General features: G+C 48.5%; 1 protein-coding gene across 4 annotated transcripts in view; it reads left to right on the forward strand.

The window, feature by feature from the left end:
• The window catches only part of Svil (supervillin), a 141,002-nt gene that overhangs the window by 88,299 nt on the left and 24,874 nt on the right, over positions 1–27,829 (forward strand). For all 4 annotated transcript variants that reach the window (XM_055629195.1, XM_055629196.1, XM_055629193.1 and 1 more), the window contains 10 exons: positions 881–1,124; positions 1,508–2,078; positions 2,723–2,942; positions 10,433–10,550; positions 18,434–18,581; positions 21,979–22,068; positions 22,153–22,239; positions 24,069–24,246; positions 25,801–25,973; positions 27,573–27,728. In XM_055629195.1, the coding sequence (XP_055485170.1) occupies positions 881–1,124; positions 1,508–2,078; positions 2,723–2,942; positions 10,433–10,550; positions 18,434–18,581; positions 21,979–22,068; positions 22,153–22,239; positions 24,069–24,246; positions 25,801–25,973; positions 27,573–27,728 (1,985 nt within the window). The remainder of the gene's footprint in view (positions 1–880; positions 1,125–1,507; positions 2,079–2,722; positions 2,943–10,432; positions 10,551–18,433; positions 18,582–21,978; positions 22,069–22,152; positions 22,240–24,068; positions 24,247–25,800; positions 25,974–27,572; positions 27,729–27,829) is intronic.

Below are 27,829 nucleotides of genomic sequence, written 5' to 3' on the forward strand. Positions count from 1 at the left end.
GTCCTCACTTGCCCGCTGTCCTCCTGACATATCTGGACACGGAGACTGGTGGTCTGGTCTGGTCGGATCAGTGCTCAGTAACAGCAAAAGCAGAATATCCTACAAGAGTGTTGCCGGGGCAGAGGTGGTGCTGTCTCCAAGACGTTTTTGAGAACCGCGCTGACCTCCTGGGCTGGAAGCCTCCTCCTCTCCCTGCTGTAGGAGCTATTATTATTGTTATTGTTTTCTAGCGCTGAGCATCATGGCCCTGCAGGCTTTGCCCATGCAGAAGGTCTGTCTACCTGCAGCTACTTGGCCTGCACATGCCCAGCGTGGTTTGGGGGAGGTTTAACCACCTGAAATTTTCTTCACCTTTCAAGCTACGGAGAATGAGATTTAAGTAACTTTTGAAACTGGTAGAAACCTGGGGTGGGGGAAATATATTTAAAAACCACGAGTTTGACAGAGAAAAAGCTGCTTCGCAGGATCTGTCATTGGCGGGAGACCATATTTCCCCCAACCACTCAAAATGAAGACAGCACCTCCCCCAGCTGCATCCATGGAGGATGTCTGCCCCGAGGGGTGATTTTCTGCCTTTGCCTGTCCTCCCTGTGGTGGGAGCCACCCGGGCTTTCCCTCTAGGAAGGTAGGTCCAGGCTGGCACTGGTGGCTTCTGCAGGAAATTTCCTTCATAGAAAGGGTTCACAGTTAAGAGCCAGCTGGCCCTGCTGCTCTCTGTCTCCTTCTGTCAGTAAACAGCTGCCTGCCCTCTCCCAGATCTACGGGGGCAGGACCAACCCTTGACAAAATAAGTGACATAGGTAGGAGAATGAACATGTGACCTGGCAGTGGGCTTCCGCTTGCCTTTCTCTTAAGGCTGCCTCTCCCTCCTCCCTTCCAGGTTGCAGGCTTCAGCTCACCACAAGGCTTTAGCCAGGGGCCAGGCAAACGAGGGCAGAGAGTCTGCCGAGCCAGGTGAACCTGATTCCTCCTCCTTGAGCTTAGCCGAGAAGCTGGCCTTGTTTAACAAACTGTCCCAGCCAGTCTCCAAAGCCATTTCTACCAGAAACAGAATAGCCGTGCGGCAGAGGAGGCTGAATGCCAGGTATCAGACTCAGCCGGTCACACTGGGAGAGGTGGAGCAGGTGAGTTCGTGCGATGTAACTCCAGTGTGTGTGTGTGGGGGGGGGGGGGGGGGGGGGGGGGGGGGGGGGGATGTGCTCTGAATACAGCCGCACAGTGTTGCTCTTGGGTTCGTGACACAGGACAGGGTCAACAGGCTTGTAAGCAGCCTCATCTCTAAGGAAGAGCCTCACCCGGGTTCGCTTTTCTTCAGCTGTCTTCATAGCTCCCTTGAGATAAGTCCGCTTCGGGGAGCCGGTGACGGCAGAGGCAAGCCGCTTCCTCGGAAGGTTGGCTCGCACTGTGTCCCGAGTGCCCCGCCGGGATGGTGGGCCTGCAGGCGGAAGTACAGGTGTGCGGTGCCCAGCTGTGCCCGCCACAGTGTTGGTAAACCGTGTCCCCCCAGGTGCAGAGCAGCGGGAAGCTCATCTCCTTCTCCCCCACTGTGAGCACAGCTGTGAGCACGCCTGCAGCTGCCCCCACGTATGCCGGGGACCTTCGCACGAAGCCGGCTGCTGAAGACAGTGTGGCCGCCCCTGACTATAAGTCCCCCCCTTGCTCGGAAACGTCGGACTCTCCGGTTAGAAGCATTCTCAAGCCACAAGCCTGGCGGCCTCGCGCAGAGCGCTGTGGGAGCGAAGGAATGCTGGGGGAGTGTGCAGAGCCGGAGAGCAGCAACGCTCTGACCTCGGGAGACAGCGACATCCAAACACGCGGGGCCTCGGAGGAGGAGGCTGGGCCCTCCTACCCCATCCCTGGTAGAGTCAGCGGTGGTGCTGGGCAGAAGGAGCCAAAACACACCATCCTGAGGAGAGGAAGCGCGGAGCTTGGTCCTCCTGTCGCCCACCTGGGTGATGAGCTGAAGGGATCTTCCACTGCTAAAGGCAGTTGGCAGGAGACCCTGGACCAGGAGGATAAGCAGGCCTTGGAGGAGAGCTCGGATGTGGGGAATGTCACGAGGAAGTTCTCGCTTAAAGGTAAGGCAGCTCCCAGGCTCTCTGAGGCTTTGCTGTCTGGCAGACTCGTGAATTAGGACTTGAGTGAGCCTAGTCCTTTCCCCAGATCCCTCTTCCCCTCGAATCTGACAGGTCAGTGAACTGATGGTGTCAGCAAAAGTGGCTGTAGCTCTTAACAGCCCTTGGTTGAGTGTTTCAGGTGACCAGTGACATTAACGTACACGGTAGCCTTCCGAGCGCTGAGCTGTGGTGACTCCTTTTATTAAAACCGATGGCACAAAATTCCTGCGCTCAGCAAGCACAGAGAACAAGGACTTGAACCGGCCAGGTTTCCAAACTCTTCGTGCTTCCTGACCATACAGTTTAGTGCACTGTCTGCGCAGACACCAAGCTGCTTCCATTTGCACACACTGAGAGTTGTCAGTTGAGACAGGCTTGGGCTGTGAGTTCAGCTCACTAGAAATGAGGGTGCCGAGTTCGTCGGCAGCCCAGCTGGCTCAGGCTGTTTCTCTCAGTGGGCTGCACTGTGGTTCTGCATAGAAGGCCTGGGGAAGCTGCCCTGTGCCCGCAGCCGGACTCTGGTGCTGTACTGTGGGGAGGTGTACAGCTGGGAAGATTCTGGGGTGGGGGCGGGGGGAGCGATTCTGACTCCCTCTCATTCTCAGAGTTTGGAGAGCCTGCTTCTGAGCAGGCGGCGCCGGCTGCCGGGAAAGCCTCCATTCAGATGGCAACACTGGGGTCCTGGAAGCAGCAGGATCCTTCGGAGCAGATAGCAGAGAAGCTCTTCAAGAACCCCTCTGCCATGTTTGCCGCCGGAGAAGTCAAAGTGCCAGCAGGCGAGACTGTCCTGGATTCACCCAGCAAAACCATGTCAATCAAAGAAAGGTAGGCAGGCCCCTCTGGTGACTGGCAGGTAGAATTGGGAGGGGCTGTGCCATGATGCTAAAATAACCCTGGGAGGCCAGGCCATAAGGACATGAGCTGCACCTAGCTTAGCAGTCCAGAGGCTGGGGCGCCTCATTCGTCCATGACCTGTGTTTCTATTCCGTGTCCACTTCTCTGGGAACCAAGACCCAGCCTTGTTCTCCTGAAGAAACATCAGTCTGCAGGTACAATCACCCTCTGATTGTCTGGTAAAATAAATACAGGATGAAGACAGATAAAGTCACATAGAGGGTCAGTGTCTTTGAGATTAGAATCTGTTTGGTATGTTTTATAGGAATTAAGATGAATTGCTTTTTTCTAAATTTTATTGTATTTATTTATTTATTTATTTGTGTGTGTGTGTGTATGTGTGTGTGTGTACTTACACGTGTGGTACAGAATATGTGAAGGTCAGTGGACAACTTGTAGAAATGCAGAAATCACTTCTTTCCTTCCATTACATGGGTTCTGAGATCAACCTCAGGTGTGGATCTTGGTGTGCTGAGCCATCTCACCAGCCAAAGATGGATGACTGTTCTGAACACTTAGAAATTTTCTCTTTTCCCTCCTTCCCTCCCTCTGTCCCTCCTTCCTTTCCTCTATCTCTCTATCCCTCTGTACCTTCCTTCTTTTCTAACTTCTTCACTCGCTCTCTGTCTCCTGTCTCCCTCTCCTCTTTCCTACCCCTTCTTCCTTCCTCTTCCCTCCCCTACCCCACCACATGCTGGTGATGTCACCCAGAGCCTTGTACCTGCTGGGCACGCCCTTTACCACCGAGCTCCAGCTCTGGCCCTGAAACTGTACATTAGGCAGCAGCTGTGAGAGTTCTTGATTCACCTGTGTGTTTTCAGTAAACTCTGGCTGATTTGTATCTTTCTGTGAGCTTTACCTTGGGAGAACTCCTCTGTTTAAAGCTGAGCTCCTGTGGAACATGGCTTCTTCACCGCGCTTTGTGGGCGAGTTAGAAGGTGATACCGTGCTTCTGTGACCTCCCTGGAAGTGAGTCCAGACACAGGCTATGGGTTTCTGCAGCTGTTGCCTCGCCCCTCAGGCAGATCTCTGACCCAAGTCAGGAATCCTGAATCCTGTTAGGAATACTTGCTAAATATTCAGCTACTTTGTTTCATTGTTAGCATATGCTTTTTAAAAAGACAAGGTCCCCTTATTTAGCAGTTGTATTGGCTATCAGAAACTATGTCAATAGGAAATATGTCACCCAAGACACCCTCTTCCTACTCCCTCCCCAGGCTTTGATGGTGCTTTTGTATGTACATCACTGAAAATACCCATGTGTCTATCTTTACCATTCAGGTGAGGAGGTCCCCTGAGTGTGCCTCTGACCCTTCTCTTTGTTAAATATGAAGTTTGACCTATTGAGAATAAGGGTGTTGTTCAAACATTTACTGGGGCTTTGCTTTCCTTTCCCAGGGTGACATATAAACTTCTAGGTCCTTCAAACCTTTCTTAGTCCAGCTATTGTGATGCTGCGATTTACCAAAAGAGGCATCTAAGTTAGGATTTCCATCTCTATAAAGAGATACTCTGACCACGGCAAATTTATAAAGGAAAGCATTTAACTGGGGCTGGCTTACAGTTAAGAGGTTTAGTCCGTTTGTCACCATGGCAGGAAGTACGGTGGCATGTAGGCAGCCATGATTTTGGAGAGGCAGCCAAGGGCTCTGCATCTGGATCAGCAGACAGCCGAAAGAGAGAGAAGCGCTGGGCCTGACTTGAGCATCTGAAACCTCAAAGCCCACACTGCCAGGGACACACTTCCTGCAATAAGACCACACCTACTCCAACAGGGCCACACCTCCTAATAGTGCTACTCCCTGTGGGGGATGTTTTCATTCATATGACACAGGAAGGACTGAGTCCTAGCACCCTCAACACTGAGTACTCAATACGCTGGGCAAGATCACAACCCCTGGGCTCATTTTAAAGAATGTGTTTGATGCGTAGGGAAGCACGTGCCCAGGTCCCTTTCCTCTCTTCATCTTTCTGACATGGGGGGTTAGGGTGTGAGTCTGAAGTGCCCCCATATACATACGAGTTTGGGCACATGGTCCCTGGCTAGTGACACTGTTCAGGGAATTCGTTGGGCAGGAGGCATGGATGACAGAGGTAAGTCATTAGAGGAAGACTTTGAAGATTGCAACCCAGCTGTGTGTCTAGTCCCATTCCGTGCCCTGGTCTGCTGAGGTGTGAGGAGCTCTGGCCACACACTCCCTGCCATGAGCTCTGCCCCCACCATGACAGGTTGTTTCCCTCGCAAACCATCAGCCGAGACCAGCGCTCCTGTAGGTTGCCCCCATTGGGTATCTTTGTTACAGCAATGAGAAAAGCAATGACAATGTCCAGAGCGTCCAGTTTGAACCATTGCCAGAGTGAAATCTGGGATTCTTTTTCCAGTGGATTAACCAAATGGCCTTTGTAAGGACTTTTTAAAACAGCATTATGAACCAAATAGCTCTATAAGCTAGAGAAGGACGCTTATGAAGTCCATCAGGCCTTTGCAAAGCCACCTCATCTGCCCTTTTCCACTCTGGGGAGAAGATGACGGAAAGGTGCGGAGAGCCGCCATTCCTGCTGTGGGTTAGCTGGAGTCCCTGAGCCCCTCTGTTGCTCTTCTGCACCCCACTTTGAGATGGAAGCTTTTAGCTCCCAGCAAGTCCTCATACTGCTGTAGAACAGAGAGAGGTTCTACCTTTATTTATCTGTCCTGATTCAGCTGTCAGTTCTGATGCTTCAAGGAGTATCTGGGGTTGAATACTGTGGAAAGCAAAACAATGTACTTGGCTCACAGTTGCTGAAATCAAAGACGAACATCAGCAGCCACACCAGGGCCAGGGCCTCTTGCCACCTTTGGACATGCAGGGAAGTTGGGGCTGACTGAGTCAGACCTTTCCTCCCTGTGACAGCTGCCTCAGAGGCCTGATCTGATGGAGAAGAGATTTACTTTGTCTGTCTCAAAGACTTCAGTTCCTGGTTGGCTAGAGAGCCAACGGAAGTGCGCCAGGGACAAGATAGCACCTGTAGGAACATTGCCACTACTTTCTCCCACTGGACCCCACACATCTAGAAATGACTACCACCTCCTAAAAATGCCATTAAATCCTGAATTGCCAGGGGGTGAATTCATGTAGTGAGGGAGCCTGGCCCCTAGTGCTCCCTCCAACTCTCCAGGACTGACTCCAGCTAGGGACCAGGCCTTCAACAGCAGACCTTTTAAAGGGCACTTCATGCCTGAGCTTTACAGAGCCAAAACACCTGTGCAGGGGCCACAAGCCAGAGAGGCAGCTCTTTGATCACCAATCCAGAGCATAAACTCACTCCCAAGAAAAAGGCAGCCATTGTTTTAAGTATCTCTTCATCCCCTGCAGGTCCACACATGATACCGCTGTATGGACAGTTAACACGAGGAAGCACACTGTGCTCAAACCAGAGCAGTCTCGAACTGACTAGACAAGAAGGGCTGGCTCAGTGTAGAGTGCATGCCTAGCAGCTACAAGCTCCAGCCTGGGTCTTCAGCACCAGAGACGTTCAAATACAAAGACAGCAAGGGCTTGGCTACACGGCTCAGCAGGCTAAGTGCTCGCTGTTCAAAGCCAAGGAACTCAGTTTGAATCCCTGGCATGAAGGTAGAAGCTGGGCGTGGAGCACACATCTGTGACTCCAGTGCTCACAGGTGAAGGCAGGCAGATGTCAGGGCTCACACACACACACACACACACACACACACACACACTCATGCATACTGCATAACATCAGAAGAAAAGAAAGAAAAAGGAAGGAGGAAAAAGAAGAAAAAGAATCATAACTAGAGGCTGGAGCCAGGACTCAGCGTGGAGCACGTGTTTAGATGTACGAGGTTCTGGGTTCAGTCTTCAGCTCCAGATAAGAACCAAATGCAGACCAATAGCTTGTTATTAGTAGTTAACTCTTCTGACTTCCTCATTAGCAAAGACCAGAATCTATGCAGTCACTCATCAGTGCTGCTCAGCCCAGGTCCATGATGCTTCTGTTTCTCTGAAATGTCTCAAGAGGAAATGCAGATACCTTAGTTGATATTAGGGTCACGTGGTCTGCCTGTCCCCTGCTTGACCCAGCCCTGACAGTTATGAGCCTGGAAAAACTTGTTCTCATTATCCAGCAGGCTCTGAAGCCTGCTGAAGAGCAGGGGCTGTGGCAGGAGCTGTAGACATTCCCACGGCAGCCTGGTGAGCACATGTCCCGTTGGCCCCGGGCCAGGCAGCCATGTTAGCAGGCTAATGCTATGCCACTCTTGGGGTATGGAGCCGCAGGCTAGGCAGATGCCCCAGCCCTCCATATCACAGCCCACAAACAGTCCTCAGACTTGGCAGAGGTTAAAAGCGCTGACAATTGTTGGCACGGCACAAGGGGATTTACATCACATGTCAGCCCAGACCTTAGCCCTCTGCAGTGGTGATGAAGGAGGGACTGTGAGATTGCCATAGTAGAGAACAAGACTAGACATACCTGCTACCCTCCCCAGCTTGTTGAACACCAAGTAGGAAATGAGAGGGGACAGCATGACACACGCAGATTCACTGTGTGTTATTATGAGGTTATTCATCATTTGCCCTCTGGGAGGGCCGGGCCAAGAACTGTGTGGGCTCAGCTGAAGCAGCTTCTCCCTTATTATTTTGCTTGCTCTGGGGTCTCTGAAAGTTTCTAATGTGGAAGGAGCCAACATATTGAGAAGCAAATTACCAGGGCCTTAGAATGGCATCTGGATGGTTCTGAGGAAGTGATGGGACAAGGGAGAACATTACGAGAAACGTGGAAAGCTCTGCTTTTCCGGACAGACATAGGCACTGTGTGCCTGCTCAGTGCCACTTCTTGTGGGAGGAAACAGCCGGGACTTTGAGGGGCAAGATTTGGAATCACACCACCTCTCCCAAGAGCATTCAGTGGACCCTGGCTCAGTGGGACCTTGACCTGTCTGCACCTGCTTTCGGACTCTGTGTGATGAGAACACACATGCGGTTCTCAGAGATGTCTGTGCACATCAGGGGATTATGAGGAAGGCGACAGCGATTCTAGATTGTGCAGTTTGCTTTTTTGTGAATTAGTCTCCTGTCCGTCAGAGCAGCCCCAGGGGAAGCCATGCTTCTGTTAAGGAGCGTTTGTGGGCTACATTGTCTGCAATGGTCCGCGCTCCTGAGGGTAAGGACCAGGGTAAGGGTTTGTGCTCTATAAATCCAGTTTGGTGGAGGTGAAGCCCGAGAACGCCTGCTCTGAGTCAGAGGTAACGTGAGGGCGGCTGGTTCTTAGAGCAGTTTGCAGGGTGCGTGGAAGTGTGGGTGCCTCCTGCAGGCGATGCTTGGGCGTACCCCTCTTTGTGTATGAAGGCCCGGTACTCTAGCTAGCTGGAAGACATCCCCTGCCACTTTCAGATTTCACAGTTGTGATTATTTCTTTTAATAATTGATTTTTTTAAGGTCCTTGTTGCACTCAGATAGGCACATTCAGAGTAACGGGGGAAGAATAAATAATAGTCATTTGATAAGAACTAAAGTTAAGATGTGAAGAAATTCAGATTTTGTGTTCAGATACATGAAGTAGCCATGTTAGCATTGTAGAACCATGGAAGTTAAGATTCAGTGATACCTGGAGCTATGTGAATCTGATTACATATTAGATCAGCAAGGCGGTCTCATTTGTTGCCACATAGGACTGAGAGGTGACGAAAGAAGGAAGAGCCTGAAGAGGGATAGACCCAAAGGGCAAAGTTCTGTGTCCCTCATGGAGTTCTTCAGAGCCTCTTTACATTGTTTGATAGAGAGACAGGAAGTCTAAAAGATGATGATGCACAAATATGATGGATTCTTGTTCAATAGAGAATTTGGTTGCTTATTTGCCCAGCAGACCTCTTTTATCATATGTAGTTCAGCAGTTGGACACTTGCCTGACAGGTTTGAGACCCTGGATTCCATCCAAGAAACACCAGCAAATGAGCGAACAAGCGTTTATCAGAGTGTAGGGCATCCTGCCTCCAGTTCAGTTACTGGATTGAATCAGGAAATTTAGCACTTGGGGTCTTGAAGAGCCCCTTATCCCAGTCACGCATGACAAACAAGGCAGGGAAGACAAGGTGCCTGAGGGGAGATCGTGACAGCTAAAGTAACCACTCTCATGGGTGGGACTGAATACCTGACAAGAAGCCACCGGGAAGATGGAGGAGGGGAGGGTAGAGTCCACTGTGGGGGACACACACAGAGGTAGCCGCCGTCCACAGAGACCAGGGCTTGTGCCATAGCTTGCTCATGTTTCAGAGGAAGCAGAACTCGTTAGCCAGTACTGGGGTCAGGCTACAGACCCCAAGTCCCGCCCCTACAGCTCTACTCAGCCGGCTGAGCCCCAGATCTGAAGGGTTCCACAACCTCCTCAAACAGCAGTACCAGCCAAGGGCCGAGCCCATGTGGGTGGGGATATTTCGTGCCCCGTCACACCAATCCAAACCCAGAGCACAGCTCGTTGGCTCCTGGCAGCCACTGTTGCAGGTCATGTGTGTGGTCACAGGCGTCCCCTGTCAGAAAGCACGGGGGCAGGAGCTCACCACCTCGCTTGTTACCCGTAGGTTTCAGGTTCCCTGAGCAGCCTCAGTGAGTCTCCTAGGCCCCGTTTTGCCCTTTGCCTCTCCCACTCTGTTGAACTTAAATGGCTGAGATGTCTAAAATAGCCTCTTGTTCTGGAAAATGACTCTTCAGAGAAAACAAAATGTGCCAGCAGCTTTAGGCAGAGTCTTGCCGTGCTTGAGCTAAAGTCTCCGTTAATAAGATTCTTTTTTTGCTAGATTTTTTTCCCTTGAACTGATAATTTTTCAAAGTGGGTTTTTAGAAAGTGTTTTTGTATGAGGATACATCGTAAAGACAAAGTTAATGTAGGGGAAAGACCAGAGCTGAGACCAGAAGACAGCTGATGACATTGTAACTTACCTTCTGTTGAAGTGTGATACCAACATGCCCGATCTTTCTGCTTCTATTAGTATATATTTATTGTTCAAAGCAGACCCTCATATTGAAATTTCCACACATGAGTATAATTCACTTTGTTTGGCAATAACTTCTGCCCTTACTCATTCCTGTTCTTCATGTTTTAATCAATGTTGTCTGCAAGGAACTGCAGCTTTCAGCTTCAGGTGTTATTTCCTGAGGCAGCCACGCTGAAAGGCGTTTCACTACCAGGATAGTTATTTTTGCCTCTGGCCTTGCTCTCTCTCACCCCAGGGCACGAGGAAGGCAGCATTGTCTCTCCCCTTGCTAGGATGACGGTATGTCTCTTCTCTGACGTCTCTTACCTGGCAAGTCAGTTTCAGCTTTTCTTCCCAGCCAACTAAGAAATTTGGGGACCGTCTTGGAAAGGAGTTTTCTTGTAAGTTCTGAGAACGTGGTGCTGAATTCTCCGTTGGTGTGTTGTCCTTCCAGGCTGGCGCTGTTGAAGAAGAGTGGTGAGGAAGACTGGAAGAACAGACTGCTTCGGAAGCAGGAATACGGCAAGGCCACCAGCGGCCTGCACATGCAGGAGGAGCAGTCTCTGAGGAAGGTACCCTGTCCACCTCACTAACATGCATGTGTGTCTCGGGAGCCACATGTGGCATAAGGACCTCCTGCTCTATGGCACTAGTACGTCCTTGCCTACCTCACTAACATGCCGGTGTGTCTCAGGAACCAAGTGTGGCATAAGGACACCTGTTTCACAGCACTAGTGATGCTTGCCTTTAGGAAACAGTTTGTCACAATGCTGCTAGAACTAACCCTGAGGTCCAGGCTGGGGCCCGAGGCCTCAGACCAGCTCCACACTCAGCAAACAAATGCCTAAGCTTCCAAGTGTGGTTCACTATTGAATTTTAAGTGAAGTCTGATGTTAGGACGTGAGTAAAGTCTTTCAAATGAGACAACTTCTCATACATGGCTTGTAAGATACATATCAAACACGGACTTAAATTTCCTATGCAGAGATTTAAGACCTAGTTATAAAAATGAAGGGTGTAACTTTGGTCCATGAGGACTTTCTGCCTAATTTTAAGCCTATTTCGTGATGATGAGGTAAGGCTTTTATTAAAGACCTATACGTGAATATCAATTAAGTCGCATGTGCGAACATGTCGTGTTGGCCTATCAATGGACTATTGAATCACAAATGGAGTGGTCATCAGCCTTGGCCTGGTTCTCCAAGCTTCAGTCACGATGTCCTGTCCACTGGCTCTGTGGGAACACATGTGCTTGCTGGCTGAGGCAGAATGACACACTTGAGCCACACCCACCCATCCAACTCCTAGAATCTTCTAAAGTCTTCAGACAGAGAACACACCTGAGTAGCAGAGCTTACCACTGCATACAATGCAACTTCCCAGGCAGTTGTTCTGAAAGATGCAGACCCCTTCTGTCAGGTGGTAACAGACACGAAGCTCAGAGTGAGATGGATTCCCTATGGTGGTGCAGAAGTGTTTCAAACACATATGAGAGTGAGGGCTCATGTTATTTCCGGAGCATGGTGGGTAGCGGATAAGTCTGAATGGCCCAGACACTTGGCTGAGCTCCCATAGGTGAGAGACTCGGGCTGCCCCTGCATTCACTCTTGGGATGGAAAACCCAATGCTGGAAACATCAAGGGTCTGGGTGCAGCCTGCACCTGCATGTGCTAGGGCCACCCAGGGCTCTCTGGGCCCCTGCCTCTGCAGCCATGGTGAACTCGCTGTTCCTAGGCTTCTCACTGGCCTACTTCACTTTGGCTTAGACAATAAACTCTTTGAAGTTACGCTAAGCCAGTCTATTTTCAGCTCTTGTCCCTTGCAGGGGAAGTCTCAAGTTCTGTTAAGGTCAAGTGGTGCCTTAGACACTACTTGGCCTCTGTGCGCACACACACACACACACCACAACAGCAAAATCAATTCCTATTTATGTTAATACCACATTGGTCATTTAAAACTTTGAGGATTTGGTAAGACTCTAGAGAAGACACTAGAAGGCTGGAGAGATGGCTCAGTGGTTAACAGAACTGGCTGCTCTTTCAGGGACTGCATAGTCAATTCCTGGCACCCACATGGGGGCTCACAACAGTCTGTAACTCCAGCTCCAGAGTATTTGATGCCCTCTTCTGGCTTTCTGTGGGCATCAGGCACGTGCTCAGTGCACAGACATGTACATGCAAGCAAACACCCATATACAAAAAAACAAGATGAAATTATTTTAAACACACACACACACACACACACACGTTAGGGACTGAAGTGGGCCTGTTGGCGCACACCTATAATTCCAGCACTCAGGGGGCTGAGACAGGAGAATTTCCGTGTGTTTAAGGCTAACCTAGGCTACATAGTGAGTTTCAGGCCTTCCCAGGCTACAGAATGATTCTTTGTTCCTCAAAGAAACAAGAACAAAATAAGTAAGTGCCTTGACGATCTGTAATCACTTCCTCTGTCAAAGGGGGCTGTCCCCAAAGAAAGCAGGGTGCTCCCACCCAGGCCTCACTTGGGTCCTATATGATACTATGTTCCTATTTGGGCTCATGAAGACAGTGAGGATTTTCCCTCTTTGTTCTCAAATATCAGCCCGAGGGGGCAGTTGTTTGCCTTCTAATTGTGTTCCTCCAAATGGAGGTTAATGAAATGACTCTTAAGAGCACAATTATCCCTAGCTGGCCTCGCTTCCCATGGAAATGAGCCAGGCCATTCTCCTCCTCTGCCCCTCACAGCCCATGCCTGGCCCCTGGACGACAGTTAGCGTAAGTCTGGGTGATATGGCATATATACTAGCAATAAGGGTCCAAAGCCATAGAGCCATGGCACAGACCAGGTCACACTTCAAGGGACATGTGTGTGCTTGAGCAGGATTTGTTTCCATGTCCGTCAAGAGAGAGGAAAACAAAACAAGGTCCTCAAGAGCAGCCTGCCAGGCATCTTCTTTCTTTCTAGCAAATCATGAGTAAAACCCAGCCCTGCTTGGCCTGGTCACTGTTGTGGCATGTGCAGTCATCCAGTGTCTGGGACTTTTCCCAGGAAGTCAAAACCCATTAGAGAATTGTCTGTTTTCAGTTCTGTATCTGTATGAGTCCTGGGTGGGAAGGGGCTGCCGTTTCTGCTGCTGTTCTAATGAGGTCAGCTAAGGTTGAGATCCCAGATATCACCAAAAAGGCCTGGGAGTCAAGGAAGGAAGCCCTGCCACATTCAGGATGGAATTGTCTGTCACGGCTGAGGAGAAAGCAGGTGGATGGGGGAGAATAGAAGGCAGAGCGAGCTGTTGGGCGATGTCTGCTCACAGTCATCGTCATGTCCCCGAGGAGAGAGTTTGCCTGCTGTTCACAGCCCCGGAATGCGAGCACATGCATGCTTCTGACTAACTGAACCCAGGCAGAGTGATCACGCCCACAGACTCTGCTCTTTCGGGCTTCTACAATGTCTCCTATTTGTTTTAACCTGTAGGAAGAAGGAGGATTTACAGATGATAATGCCATTTCTAATCTGCTTTGGGTAAGCCTGACTCTAATGCAGGTGTCCTTCCGAGACCAACACAGTGGGTTCCCCTGGTGGACCAAAGCTTAGACACACAGCGAGGAGGCAGAAGAGCAAAGAGAGGGTTCTACATTGAGAACACTACAAAGAATCCTCAGATCCATGCCTCTGGGGGGGGAAAATGGGGAATTTTAGTGGGAAAACTCACATATTTATGTGTATATATGTGTTATACATATACACACACTCACACACACATATACAGTATAGGAAAAAACTTGTTACATAGAAGCAGCTAACACATCCTGAGTACTCAGTTCATGGTCCTACATAGCGTGTTGTTTTTTTTTTTAATGTCAAGGGAGGATCTCAGGTAAACGCAGGCCATCTGGACAGTGTCGCAGTAACTTTGTAATTTTGGCTAGCTCCCTGTAAAGCTCTATGAAAACCTTATCTGAAACATGAAAACCAAAGCAACCAGCTTTGAAGGAGCATGCCAGTCACTCGGAGGGGCAGTCGTACGTAACTGTCCCTAAGGCGGCTAACATGGCTTCTTGCCCCAGGCCATCCCTGTTTCTGTATCCAATATGGAAGCTGATCCTGTGTCCTTAAACTGTTTTTAAATCACATAATGAAAATTCTATAAAGAAACTAATCATTTACGTTAAGTGTTTAAACTGTTGGTGAAAAGCCCGGTCTTGTCCCTAAGTAAGTATCCATACATACTTACATAGGAATTGTGGTCATCTGCCATTAGCTTGTCCAGTCCCAACCCTGGCTCAGGTGCATGGACTGGGCAGTGTGGGATGAATGTCATTCAGCACTGACATTCAAAGGAAGGTTCTAAGGAAGAACCAAAACTGCAATGAGAAAATTAAGCGTGGCAGAAAATGTGTTGTCTCTCTGGGTTCTCCCCTGCTCCCTCGCCCACTCCTGCCCTTGCCCTTCTTCCGGTTTTCCCTCTAATCCTCTTGCTTTGCCCTATAGGAACCTGTATTTGCTTCTACTTATTCTCCTGCTATGCCTGCCGCCCATAAACACCTGTCTTTCCTATCTGTCAATCAGGTGAGGAAATGCCTGTAACATGTTAAGCCTCATTGCAGTTCCTGGGCGGTAGAGAAGGCTTTGTTTGGGGACTAAGCAGCAATCTGTGGCATTTCACTGTGTGTGCAGAGAAAGGGGGTGATTGTGCATACGTGTGTTATCATGCATGTGTTTTAACTTTTTCATATTTTTCAAAGTAGGCCAACCCACACCCCATCCTTCATGCCAAATTTTTAGGTGGATCCAGTAGTGTGGATTCCCCTCACAGTCATGAGGATGGTTAAAGTCTCTGACTTTTCAGTCCTAAGGCAGGATTGGTAAGGGTGTTCTTGCCCAGCTCACTGTTGGTGAGCCCTCACTCAGCTCAGACCCCCATTGTCCACCATTAAGCTACCGTACAGGATTGTGTCCCTTAACCATCATTCTCACATCCCTGATTTTTCCCACCTGCTAGAGCTGCAAACAGGGAATTCATTTGGCCCTGTTCCTTCACAGCTCATTTCTCCTCAGTGCTGGGGAGGAGAAATGTGTCTGAATGGACCAAGCCATTCACGTGCTTGGTGGCACCTTGGTTGTTTTCAAGTTTTGGCAATTGTGGGTAGAGCAGCGATAAGCAAAAGCCCTCGTGCAATTTTTGTTAAGACAGAAGCCTTACTGTCCAGATATTAACAGACCTGACTGAGGAGTTGTACAGGAAGAGCACGCTCGCTCTCATAAGAAGCTCCCAGCTGCTGCTGACAGTGGCTGTATTCCTCAACACCCAGAGAATGGTCAGGCTGCTCAGAGTTTAGAACAGCACCTTGTGTCAGTGTCTTGGATTATGGCCATTCCAAAAGGCACATCCCAGAGTCTCATTTTAATATGTGAGTCCTCACAGTGGTGTTGAATGTATGGCCACAAGCTTATTTTCTGTGCGTGTATCTTCTTGGTGATGTACCTACATAGATGCTTTGTTCGTTTGTTTCCTGGTCACTGAGTTTGAAGAATCCTTTGTGTGTCTTGGAGAACAGTCCTGTGTTAAATAAGTTTTGCAGATCTTTCTTCCCACCCTGTGGTTTGTCCTTTCATTCTTCTGGCAGAGCCTTTCACAGAGCAGCTTATTAATCTCAGTGAAACCCAACTTGCCAACTAGTTCTCTTATGAACCGTGCCTTTGGTGTTCTACCTAAAAGGTGATCATACCAGCCTGGGAAAAATAACATGCTTGAGGCCATAGATCTGATTTTAGTAGTGGAGCGTGAGTGAGTGAGTGTGATTAAGTTCATGTCTAAATTTTCTCCTGTTATCTTCTAGGAGTTTTATAGTTTTATATGTCACATTTAAGTCTACGAACCACTTAGTTTTTGTGAATTTTATATGATCTAATCTAGGTTTGTTTTTGTTTTACAAACATTCCAGCACACGACTTCTTAATAATACTCTTTTCTCCACTGTATTGCTTTTATCTCTTTTCTGCTCAAGGTTCAGTCACTGTAGGTGTATGGGTCTAGGCTTCTATTCTGTTCTGCTGATATAGTCAGTGCCATACTGTCCTAACTTCTATATCTTTGAATATTAAAACTGAATCTTCTCCCGTCATTCTTCTTCAGTTTCTGTGGGCTGTCACAGGCTTTTGCTTCTCCATATACATTCAAGTTCAGAATTTCTTTTAAGTTTTATGACCTCAAACTTTAGGACATGTTCAGCATGTGTTTTTACTTCTTAACAGTTTAACCAGATAAACGTGCTAACATGGTGGTATTTCTCATTGTTCTCAGTGATCAAGATAGTCCTTTGCTTTGCCCCAGAAGTGGTGGCATGTTGGTGTTTCATGATAGCGTGCACAGAGAAGGAAACAGGCTGTTTAAAGCAGGGCAGAAACTTCTTGAGGCGTGCGTCCTCTGCTTCTTTGCCTACTCAAGGCTATTAGAGTGAGATGCTCTCCTGCCCTGAGGCTGCAGAGTGAGGGGCTGGTTCCTCCCTGAGGCTGTTAAAGTGAGGTGCTGGCTCCTCCCTGAGGCTGCTAGAGTGAGGTGCTGGTTCCTATCCTTCCCTGAGGCTGCTCAGAGTGAGATGCATCGTCCATCAGAAGCTGACAACAGCATCAGACTGAAATCTTAAATTCGGAGCACAGGGCTTCTTCATCATTGTCTCCAGTTTCAGGTCTCTTGACACTGCATGTGAACATGGATCAGAATCTTTGTTCAAGGGAAGGCAAAGCTCAATTCTTTACCATTTTGCCGAATTTCGTGGTTTGGCCTTATCTGTTACTTAGCATATGTTCCTATCATGTCTGCTGTTGAATTTTACTCAATGTAAGGTGAAGACTTACAAGCCAGATCACAATAGTTCTTCCTGTGAAACTTGTTAACTGAGGAGGGCTTTTGTCTCTTAATTTGCTGCTGATCCTTATGCTACCTGACTACACTCTCCTGTCCTATCTTATTGCTGAGGGTGGAATGTGGAGATTTGCTGTGAGTTCTCAGTAGGTTAGGAGAAGAACCAGGCCATTACAGCATCCTGGTAACTGTCCCAAAGCTGCTCGTGGTCCTCCTGTCTCCCCCACTGCGCCACTGTCTCCTACCCTGCCTCCCCATCCTCTCTTCATCCCCCTACCCTGCTTCTCTCCGCCATTTTGATGGTGTCTGTGTTGGAAAGAAGGACTTACAGCTGGGTAGGTTTTCTTCCTCTTTTGCCTCTCCTCTCACTATTCCAGGCAGCTGAGCATCCATCTGCCATAGCACAGGACACGGAACTTATCAGAACCAAACAAGAAAAGAAAAATCTGCACAGACAAAAAAGAAGGGGACAAACAAATTTTTTTTTCACACTTTGAGAGATTTCATACATTAGGGTGAGAATACACAACTACATATCTAGAGCTTGTAAGGTCAAAGGGAGCCTACTGGGAGTTTCCCAGGCCAAACATGCCAAATAACCAAGTTATATAAAAATTTCCAGAGAAAGAAAAAGTTCTATGTTTAATACTTGCATTTGGAAGGAAGTAAAAGATTCTTTCTGTGGAGACAATGGAAGCTTTGGGTTGACTTGCTTTATGTCAAGCTCAGAACCTTCATCCTTCCATGAGAACATTTGAGGTGCTTCCGGGGCACTCAGCTGCTGACTGGAGGAAAGCCTTTTCTGAGTCATTAACCACACGGCATTACTACACCCTGTGCTTTGGAGAGGCCGTGAGCTCACTATCAGTACTTCAGAAAGTACTTCCCTAGATCAGTGGTGTTTTCCTCCATGTCCACAGTGGAGTGATGCCATGCCAAGAGACTTAACATTGGCATCATGTTTGCCAAGCCCACATCTGTGTTTCAGTTGTGTCAGTTTTCTCCAATAATATTCTCAGTAGGCCTACCCCAGTCCCACACTAGGATCATGCATTGCACTGAGCTGTCCTAGTCTGGGACGAGGTCTTCATGTCATCTGAATTACCAAGGACATCAGCGTCACTTCTGGCCATGAGGGTGTGCAAGGAAGATTCGTGGATCAGATGACAGGGAAGCTGGCCACTGAAATCACCCACGTTAGCGGCTCACATGCTGAGAACTGTTCTTCTCTGTGTGGGTTGTGTCCACCACAGGAGAACTCTTGTGTCATCTCTGCTATGATCTCAAGCCACCTCCTGGGCTCCTTGGCTACCTGAGTCCCCAGGTGCCCAGAAGGCCCACTGGTCCTGGGGAATCTTACAACTCCATTCCTTCTAGCCAGCTTTCCTACTTTGTCACTCAAACTCTTGGGGAGTTGACTTGGATGAAATGCTAGACTAGCGCTGTCCTCGTGGCCATGGGATGGATTGCTCATTCACTCACCCAGCCGTCGGGAGACGGGGTTAATGTGTGATTGTTTCTTCTCTTGGGGTGGGGGTGGGGGGCGCTGCCGGGCTGAAGTTTACAGCTCCTTCAGTCTCCTCTCCTCCCTTCTGTGCATGTCGTACACAGCGGGTCTCGGAAAGTCGAGAGTGCCAGATGACGATTGAAGAGCGGAAGCACCTCATCACTGTGCGCGAGGAGGCATGGAAGGCGAAGGGCAGGGGCGCGGCCAACGATTCCACCCAGTTCACCGTGGCAGGAAGAATGGTGAAGAAAGGTCAGAGGCCTTGTGTGCGTGTGTGTGCGTGCGTCTGTGTGTACACGTCTGTGTACACGTGCATTGGTGGAGGTAGAATGTACATGACAGCTCAGCAGAAAGGGGGAGGGGCCTGGTCTTTGTGCCTCACACTGCAGTGGTGTGGAGTGAGGGGTTTTGATGGTTGTGTGGGGTGTTTCTGCTGCAGACCCTGCCCTCTTCCATGAAGGAAGCCTGATTCAGTCTGCCACTATTTCAGAACTCACCTGTTTGGAAACTGAATGCAACTGTAGGTTTCAGAAGCAACTGCAGCTCTGCTAGACAAACAAACTAACAAAAACAAAAACAAAGAAACAAAAAAGAAAGAGACTCCATTTTAACCAGTTATTTTCCACAGCTCTCTTTAAATTGTTTCCATCTTCTTGCTGCCTGACACACCTCCAGACACACCTTCCCATCATCTCACCTGCCAAGGAAGCCTTTGGAAACAAAGGCATTTTAGCATGGCGTCCCTCTTGCTCTTTAAGTCAACTTTTATGTCCCTTTGGCCCTAGCTTTGTGAGCTGCGGCTCACAAAGGTCAGTTTGCAGGCATGTAACACATGTGTGGAAGATGTTCTGAATTCCAGGAAGCCATGCACGGTGCAGATCACTTAGTGCTTCAGGTTTGCCAGAACTGCTGTGAGGCTAAACTCAGAGACACTGGAAGCCGAGCGCTGAGTCGCATGCCAGCTTACCAGTGGTCCTCCAGAGAGCCCTCCAGAGAGTTTGAGGGTGTTTAGGGCTTTAATTTGTGTCTGGTGGCACATGGCTGAATCCATACACAGTAGCCCCATTTCTCGAGCTGTTATCTAAAAGCAGACTTCCTATTACTGGCAGAAGCCTCTACACACCCCCAGTCTTTGCGTTCTGCCATTCACTTCATAAGCTGAGCATTCCTTCTCCTCAACCCTTCCATTCTGAATAGAGCCTAACTGGTTCCTAGCATTTGAGAGCTGTTTGCAGAATGGAGGAGGGAAGAGGAAAGAGGGCAAATTTGGGAGGGTGTTTACTTGAATCTTATTGGAAGAAGCCTTTGAAACAAACAAGGATACCAGAAGATCATTTACGCTCATTGGATGAGGCAGGTCCTGGCTTTTCTTCATGGAATCATAGAACTGTTTGGTCAGGTGTAATCTTGAGCCTAGCCCCTCGCCCTTCACCCTTCACCCCTCCCCCTGTATTAATGGAAGGCGGGGTCCAGGCACAAATCAATTAAAGGCAGCCAGAACTGACAGAGCTCAAGTCTTCTGCTGCTGGCTCCCATTTGTATCCCGATGGCAATTTGCTCAGCTGTCATTTTAATTTATTTTGCCATCTCCTCTGAAAAGTCCTAACTGGGGTCTTCCCACGTACCCCTGCCCTTGTGCCCTGGCCTACACTGCCCGGTTGGATACAGAACAGTCTACCCCACAGTGAGTATGTTCATTCCTATTTCCCTGCACAAGCCGTGTATTTTCTTGTAAGTCATAAATCTTCCCGGGGGTAATAATTTCCTTGCTTTTAATCTAATATAAAAGACCACATCCATTTTTGAACTATTAGTTCTTTTTGATGTACAACTATATGGCGTCCGGTTTTTGTTGACTGAAGAATACAACAGTCCCTGGCCCTACTCGACCCAACAGCCACAAAGGTTCTCATTTCAGTTCCAAGGCACACTCACACAGTTTCGGGGTTTCGTTGTTTCTCCCCAGGAGGCTCTGAGCGCTCCTGGTTTCCTCTGGACATTCTCTACTTCTGTATTCTTATACTCTAACAGTCACCACACCGCAAGATCTCGCTAGTACTCTAACATGGGAGGAAGAGCACTCAGAGCATGCTGCAAATGAAAGGTGTGAAAATGTTCCCAGAGAGGAGGTCCTTGTTTGTTGCTGCTAGAATTCACTGAAAAGAGCTGTGGGGAGAGCTTTGATTGTTTCAGTACTTTGAAACTTCACCCTATATTCCCTGTTGCATTATGGGGGAATCCTTAATGTCTCTAGCTGGGGATGCAATAGGCCACTTCCAGGAACCCTGACTGGCAGCGATGGTATGGGATTTGTTCAGTGTCCATGTAGAAGGGCAGATTTGGGTACTTGCTTTGGGACCATCAGCCTGCTGAGTGAGTCCGGCTTATTGGCTTTAGAGCCAGTGGACTCTTCTGAAAACTCTCAATCACCCCTTTGCTAGGTAATGGCTTGATCTGTCCAATTTTGTGATACCCGGTTTTATTTACAGTACTGTATTTCAAGAAATCTTACTTTCTCGTGGACACGAGCTTGGTGCTGACCTGGTAGTAGAAATGAGTTTCAGAATTTATGCATGTTTGTTTGCAAATATATATGGAAATGAAGATTGAGCTGTGTTTCCAGCCGCCTGCAGTTGCTGCCTTTTTCCTGCATTTTTATGCTCTATTTGCCTGTCCAGCTCATGGGATTGTTCTCCGGCTGTTCCAGGAGAGTACGTCCCAGGAGAGGGCTATGTCCTCTTAAACGTACACGCACACACTCACACAAGAGCACATGTACACATGCATACATGTGCACACACAGACACTCCCACAAACGCACATGCACACAAATGTACACACACACACACACACACACACACACACACTGTAAAGGATACAGAGAACAGGAGCAGCTCATTCCATTCTTTACAGACACTCCATTTATTTCCCTCCCCAGTCTCTTCTATTTGGTGGGAGAGGGCATCTAAGTTTCCTGTTAGGTTTTCATATTTCAGCCGAGTTCCCTCTCTGCACTCAAATTCTCCTTCTTACTCTTCATGTGTCCCTCGGGCTTTGTTTGAACAAGCATTTCCCACTCTGTGCATCAAGGAACATGTGATCATTTCCAGCACACGCAAGCTGTGTGAGTGTGACCCTCCCACAATCCCACATGGGTGTGATGTGTGTTTGCCTGTCTCTCTTCTGAAAGGGCAGACCTCTTCGTTATTCTCCATTCAGCACCATAAGCTGACATTGTCAGTGCCTCCTCATAGACTGGAGAGAATGCTGGTGCCCAGGGCCTTGCTGCCTGGGACAAGGCAGCTTACTTCTTACATCCTCTGTGGGAGAGCGTACAAATTCGCTTCTTCCTCCGTGGACCCCACCAACCCAAAAGCCCTTAAATCCCACTTATCCCAGTGTCTTCTAGAAGCCCATACACTCTCAGTCCATTTACACGCCGTGGATATGTTTTCTCATGCCCTCACTGTTCATTTTGGAGTGTCAGCTTGCCAGCTGGGAATAGGAAAACCCTAGGTATGGCTGCATTTGGTGGCCACCTATGCACGCCAGTGTACGCTCACACTGTAGGGACAAGTACAGGTTCACCGGAGTCTGTGAACTTCCAGCATCTTGAAGATACTAAACTGTCTCCTGGTGTGATCTGCAGGTCTGGCATCACCCACAGCCATAACTCCAGTCTCATCCCCTCTGTGCAACAAATCAAGGGGCACGACTCCAGTTTCTAAGCCCTTGGAAGGTATGTTGCCCTGTCCACTGTGACGTGAGCATCTGCACAGGGACTCTTGGGGTGGTTGTTCGCTGATGGTTTCTACTTGTTTAGATATTGAAGCTAGACCGGATATGCAGCTGGAATCGGACCTGAAGTTGGACAAGCTGGAAACCTTCCTAAGGAGACTGAACAACAAAGGTACATGCCAAAGCCAGAGGGGAGCTGCAGCTTGTTCTGCCTCAGCACACTGTGGTCCCTACTTTCCCAGAACCTCCAAGTCCTAACTTTCAGCTTCTCAACTTTTGGAGTTTTGTTTTGTTTTGCAGCTGTTTTTGTTATTACTGTTGTTTTGTTGTTTGAAATCAGGTCTCATGTAGACCAGGCTAGGCTTGAACTTATGTCATAGCCAAGGATAACCTTGAACTCCTGATTCCCTCCCACCAGGTGCTGGGTGACAGCTGTGCACCACCATAGCTAGCTCTTCAAATCCTATTTGTGATTACTTTCTCTCTTCAGTCAATTTCACTCCTTTCAGCAATTTACACACACACACACTTAAAATCTGTTGTTATTCTTCAAAAAATGAAATTGTTGTCGGTACTAATTAGAGTTCTAAATTGGATCCACTCAATAATGTCCTGAATTTGGGATACCCAATAGTGAGTGCACTCGCTAATGACTCCAAATCTTGGGGTGCCGTCCTATCCAAGGACAACTCAGTGATTTTTCCTTTATGCTATAGAGCAGTCACTATGCAAGTACAAAAATCAACCTACTTTTGGATGAGCTTTGAATTGCAGGCATCGTTTCTGTTAAGGCAAAAGGTATTTTTTTTTCTTATAATCCCAAATAATTTCTAAAAGAAAATTTTATTAAAAGGGTAATGCAATAAACACTTTAAAGGTAGTATGCGGAAATAGCCTTTTCTGGCTTGATAAAAGATATCTGATTCATCTAGTATCAGATACCAGGAGCCCCTGCTGTTGACAGTGACCCCTAATGGCTGAAAGTTACACAAATACTGAAAACTAGAACTATAAAGGCTAATATAATAGTTAATGTGACTGGGTAAGATATATTAACAATGAAATCTGTCACACCATTGTCTTAGGGTTTCTATGGCTTTGGTAAGTAACATGACCAAAAGCAACTTTGGAGAGGAAAGGGTTGTTTTTTTTGTTTTTTGGTTTGTTTGTTTGTTTGTTTGTTTCTTATAGCTTGTCGTCCATCATCTAGGGAAGTAGGGCAAGAACTCAGATAAGGTTAGAATCTGGAAGTGGGAGCAGATGTAAAGGTCATGAGGGGTGCTGCTTCCTGCCATGCTCCTCATGGCCCATTCCTGATTTCTCAAGGACTACCTTCTTGGGGGAAGCACTACTCACAGTGGGCTGGCCTTCCACATCAATCACTAACCAAGAAAATGTCCAATCTAGTGGGGACATTTTCTCAGTTGGTACTCTCTTTTCCCAAATGACTGCAGCCTGTATCAAGATGACATAGAACTAGCCAACATGATGCCATAACAGTGATGGAGCCTGCGGTCAGCCGGCAGTGGCCATGACCACTCCAGTGTTCTACCTGTTCTTGAAAATAAAGTTTTATTGGAACATAGCTATGTCCTTTCGTTGACCTGCCATTCATAGCTGCTTTTGCACTATAACAGCAGGATTGAGGCATTGCATCATAAGCTATATACTCTCCCCCAAAGAAGTCCCAAGTGCTTCCTAGTTCGTTAAAGAAAAGGGTTTGTAGAACCCTAATATGAAACAGGGCTAATGTTAATTTCCCTCTAGTAGAAATGGGTCAGGTTCACAAACGTGCTTATGTGGGCAGGGTCAGCCTGATTCTCATCCTAACCATCACTGCACAGAGAACTGGGGTGCAAGGGTTACAGAGGAGGAGGGCTTTGAACCTCATTGCGCCTCCCCCACTCTGGGAACTTGGAGAGGGAAGCCAAGCATCGCAAAGGAAGGTCACAGCAATAGCTTCTCTAAACCTCACGGTGTTTCTGTTCCCACCGTTGTTAGTTGCTGGGATGCAGGAAACCGTTCTCACGGTCACTGGCAAATCTGTCAAGGAGGTGATGAAGTTGGATGATGATGAGACCTTTGCCAAATTCTACCGCAGCGTGGATTACAACATACCCAGAAGTCCTGTGGAGCTGGAGGAGGACTTTGATGTCATTTTCGACCCTTACGCTCCCAAGTGAGTTTGAGAGCGGCTCCCCTCACATGCTCCCAAGTCTGGTGAGCAGAAACCTCTCCATAGATATTGGCTCTGGCCCAGGATGCACGTTGCCTGGGGCAGAGAGCACACACGTGGTCAGCCTGCTGTTCTGGCAGGTGGACTTCGTGTGTCCTGGATGTCTGTGCAGCCCTGAAGGCCGTGACGGGATTTCACACTCCTCAAGCGCTCGCTTGGCAGACCCCACAACTGCCCCATGGGACAGTGCTGAGCTTACTCATAAATGGGTATTTGGATGACGTGAGCTCAGGGTAGCACAATTGATTAGAAAATCGGGAGCCATGGTTTCTTTGCTTCCGGCAGTGTATAAAATTAGCATATCCATGGGCTTTCTCTCGGGAACATTATAAAAAGTGATTATGTGTTAGGATTCCTTCCATGGCAGATGCCAGATAAATGCATGTGAACTGAGATCAGATAAAAACAACAACAACAACAGCTGCGGAGGAATTCAGTTCAGATCAGGTGCACGCTGAGTGTACAGAGACAGCTGCAGCCTGGCCTCTCTTAAGGCTGGCTTCCCGCTGAGTCAAACTGCAACCCTAAAGAAAGAGCACCTCTAATCACTAAATCGAGAGGCTACTCAGTCAGGCCCAGATAGATCTAATAGATCCTCCAATCCAGGTGTGGTCTTCATTGTTCCAGCCTGGGTCATAAGCTCATCCCTAAACCAAAGGGACAGAATGTAGTCAACCAGCGGGGTGCGATGTAGTCAAGGGGACAGAATGTCCACCAACCAGCGGGGTGCGACGTGACCCAGAGGAAGCCCCCTATAACGTGAGCAGCAGTAGGGGCACTTGTCTGAGAAAGTGCACACAGCCACCTAGCACACATTGCTGGTCTTCCCTATACAGAGCAACCGTGTCTTCCAAGGATGAGTTTATTCGTGGTAAAAGTTTCCATAAACTACTCCTGATGCAAAGTACTGCTTTGCACATTTCAGTCTGTTCAATTCACCTCCTCCCCATCCAGCTGTCACTGCTGAAGTTGTTATAGAGAGTTGTGATGTGCAGCAGTTAAGCAAATGTGTGTTTGTGCTCACATGGACAGTGTTGGTATACAAAGGCTTCCTGGCACAGAGACCTAAACACTCGGCAGTTGAGTATCACCACAGGAGTCTCCTGGGAGATCACATCATTGACACATCCCTTCCCCAGGCTGCTCGACCCAGACTTGGGATGGTCTTGGGGACCAGAGATGACACTGAAGGCCTGTTTTATTCTAGTATATTCTTCACAAGTGTGGTTACTTTCCTTGGCGAGCTGGCAGCTTGGAATTAACTCTGTGTGAAAGAAAAGCTATATCTGAAGAGAAAATTTAGTCTGGGGCAAAGAGGCTTCAAGGCCATCTGCCGAGTCCCTGCGAACTTGGCGGTGACAGCAGCAGTAGGCATGTGTGTGCCGAGTGTCACAGGCTCTCTAACCCAGATGAAACCAGGAAGTAAAACTGTGGAGTCTGTCATCCTGAGTCCACAGGGTGAGGGGACAGCCTGAGCCACGTCTGCTTTGCCCGCAGGTTGACTTCTTCGGTGGCAGAGCATAAACGCTCAGTCAGGCCCAAGCGCCGGGTCCAGGCCTCCAAGAACCCTCTCAAATTGCTGGCAGCAAGAGATGACCTCCTTCAGGAATACACGGAGCAAAGGCTCAACGTTGCCTTCATGGAATCCAAGAGGATGAAAGTGGAAAAGAGTGAGTGTGGGGAGCTGCCACCTGCTTCCAGGTCTGAGCACTGCCGTGCCATTTTCTTTTAATCTGCCTTGTGGGGCCAGTGGGTGTTCAGAGAGCACTCATTAACAAGAGCGAATTCACACATTCACGGATATGCCTGCCTAGCATTTAAAGATTTCTTACTGAATTGCTGTTTAAATTATGCTGTTTTGCTGAATTGGGTCTTGAGATGGAAGTGTTTCTGGGTTTTGTAATTCCACCAATTTTCGGCTCTGGCAAACCCAAGCACAGCAATTCTCCACTGAAATCTCAGTCAAGAGTCATTTAGGAGATTTCCTGTGGTGTCCAAACTCACTTCTTTCCTCGCCCCAGAGTTTTAAACCAAGGTTTTCAGATTGTTCTGAGAGAGGTCCCGGGGCTGCATGGGGTGAGGTTAGATGGGCGGGGGTGGGCGGCTTGGAATGGAGAGTGAAGTTGGTCCCTGACTGTACCCCGACCCTGAGCTTCATGTCTTGGCTTTTATCTAGCCCAGAATGTGGGTTCCATTACTGTCAAACAGTGATTTTCATGGCAGTAATAGTCTTGATATTTAAATAGTTTTTTGCTGTAGTTTTTATTTTCCTTTTAGCATTCATAAATTAATTTGCCAAAGGTTTTTGTTTTGTTTTGTTTTTAAGAGTTTAGTGGCAATGCATGCCTGCAATCCCAGCACTCAGGGTATGAACACAGGAGAGCCCCAAGTTCCAGGATAGCCTAGACTACACAGTAAAACCCTATCTCCAAAATTAAGGAACAGAAGGAAAGGAAGGAGGGAGGGGGAGGGAAGGAGGGAAGGAGGGATGGAAGGAAGGAAGGAAGGAAGGAAGGAAGGAAGGAAGGAAGGAAGGAAGGAAGGAAGGAAGGAAACAGAAGAGAAGAGAAAGGGGGAGAATTTAGAAGAAGTTGTCTTTGCATTCTAACTGGGTTGACTGAGAAATGCTTCCAAAAAGGCCGGAACTGTCTGAAGTACCAAGTGGAATCAGGGTTCTGATTTCAGTGTTAGCATCTGGTCCTGATTGAGTTCGCTGACTGAATTTTGCCCCAGCATTAGCATTTTGAAAACAATAAGCTGAAGAGAAAGAAAGGTTTATTGGCACAATTTTCGTCTATCTCTCCACAGCCTGTACTTCTGTGGGTTTCAGGGCTTGGCTTATGCTTTTGGTCCACACTGGAAACCCAGCATCTTTTGACCACGGCCTTAGGTCTGAGGGCAGAGGACCTCAAGCTACACAGATTGATCGCTTTGCCCTAAATCACCCCCTACAGGGCGTCTCCTTTCTACCTGTGAAGACCTGGCGAGAAATGCCTACAGCCTCTCTGGGGGTTAGGAGCTGTGAGCACTGTTGGTAGCATTACGTGGAGTGAGTCTAGCATGTGGCTGTCAGCTGGGTAGGTGGTTCTGGTCTGTGTCAGTGACCTGGCCTCCTGTGACACTTGTCAGCAGCAGCTGGTGTGTTCCATACGGCATTCAGTCCTGTACACGGTGACCGGGCCTCAAGCTGCGCAGCCCCGCAGGTTTGGGTCCTGCTGGGTCCTGCGATTGGAAACAGTGCCTCTCAGCTGTGCACCCTCCCTCCACAGTGTCCTCCAATTCCAACTTCTCCGCCGTGACGCTAGCGGGCCTGGCCAGCAGGGAGAACTTCAGTGGCATCAGCCTGCGGAGCGTCAACCTGACGGAACAGAACTCCAACAACAGCGCAGTGCCCTACAAGAAGCTCATGCTGTTGCAGATCAAAGGTATTCTCGGAGCGGTCCGGAGGGTCGGCGGCAGCCTATGGCTTCTGTGGCCACGTAGCACTCCGCAAGCATCTGCTGTTGTCTGGGAAGGGGGACAGGCA

The sequence above is a fragment of the Psammomys obesus genome, unplaced genomic scaffold (genome assembly GCF_907164565.1).
Source record: "Psammomys obesus unplaced genomic scaffold, mPsaObe1.curated_primary_1811, whole genome shotgun sequence".
NCBI lineage: Eukaryota > Metazoa > Chordata > Mammalia > Rodentia > Muridae > Psammomys > Psammomys obesus.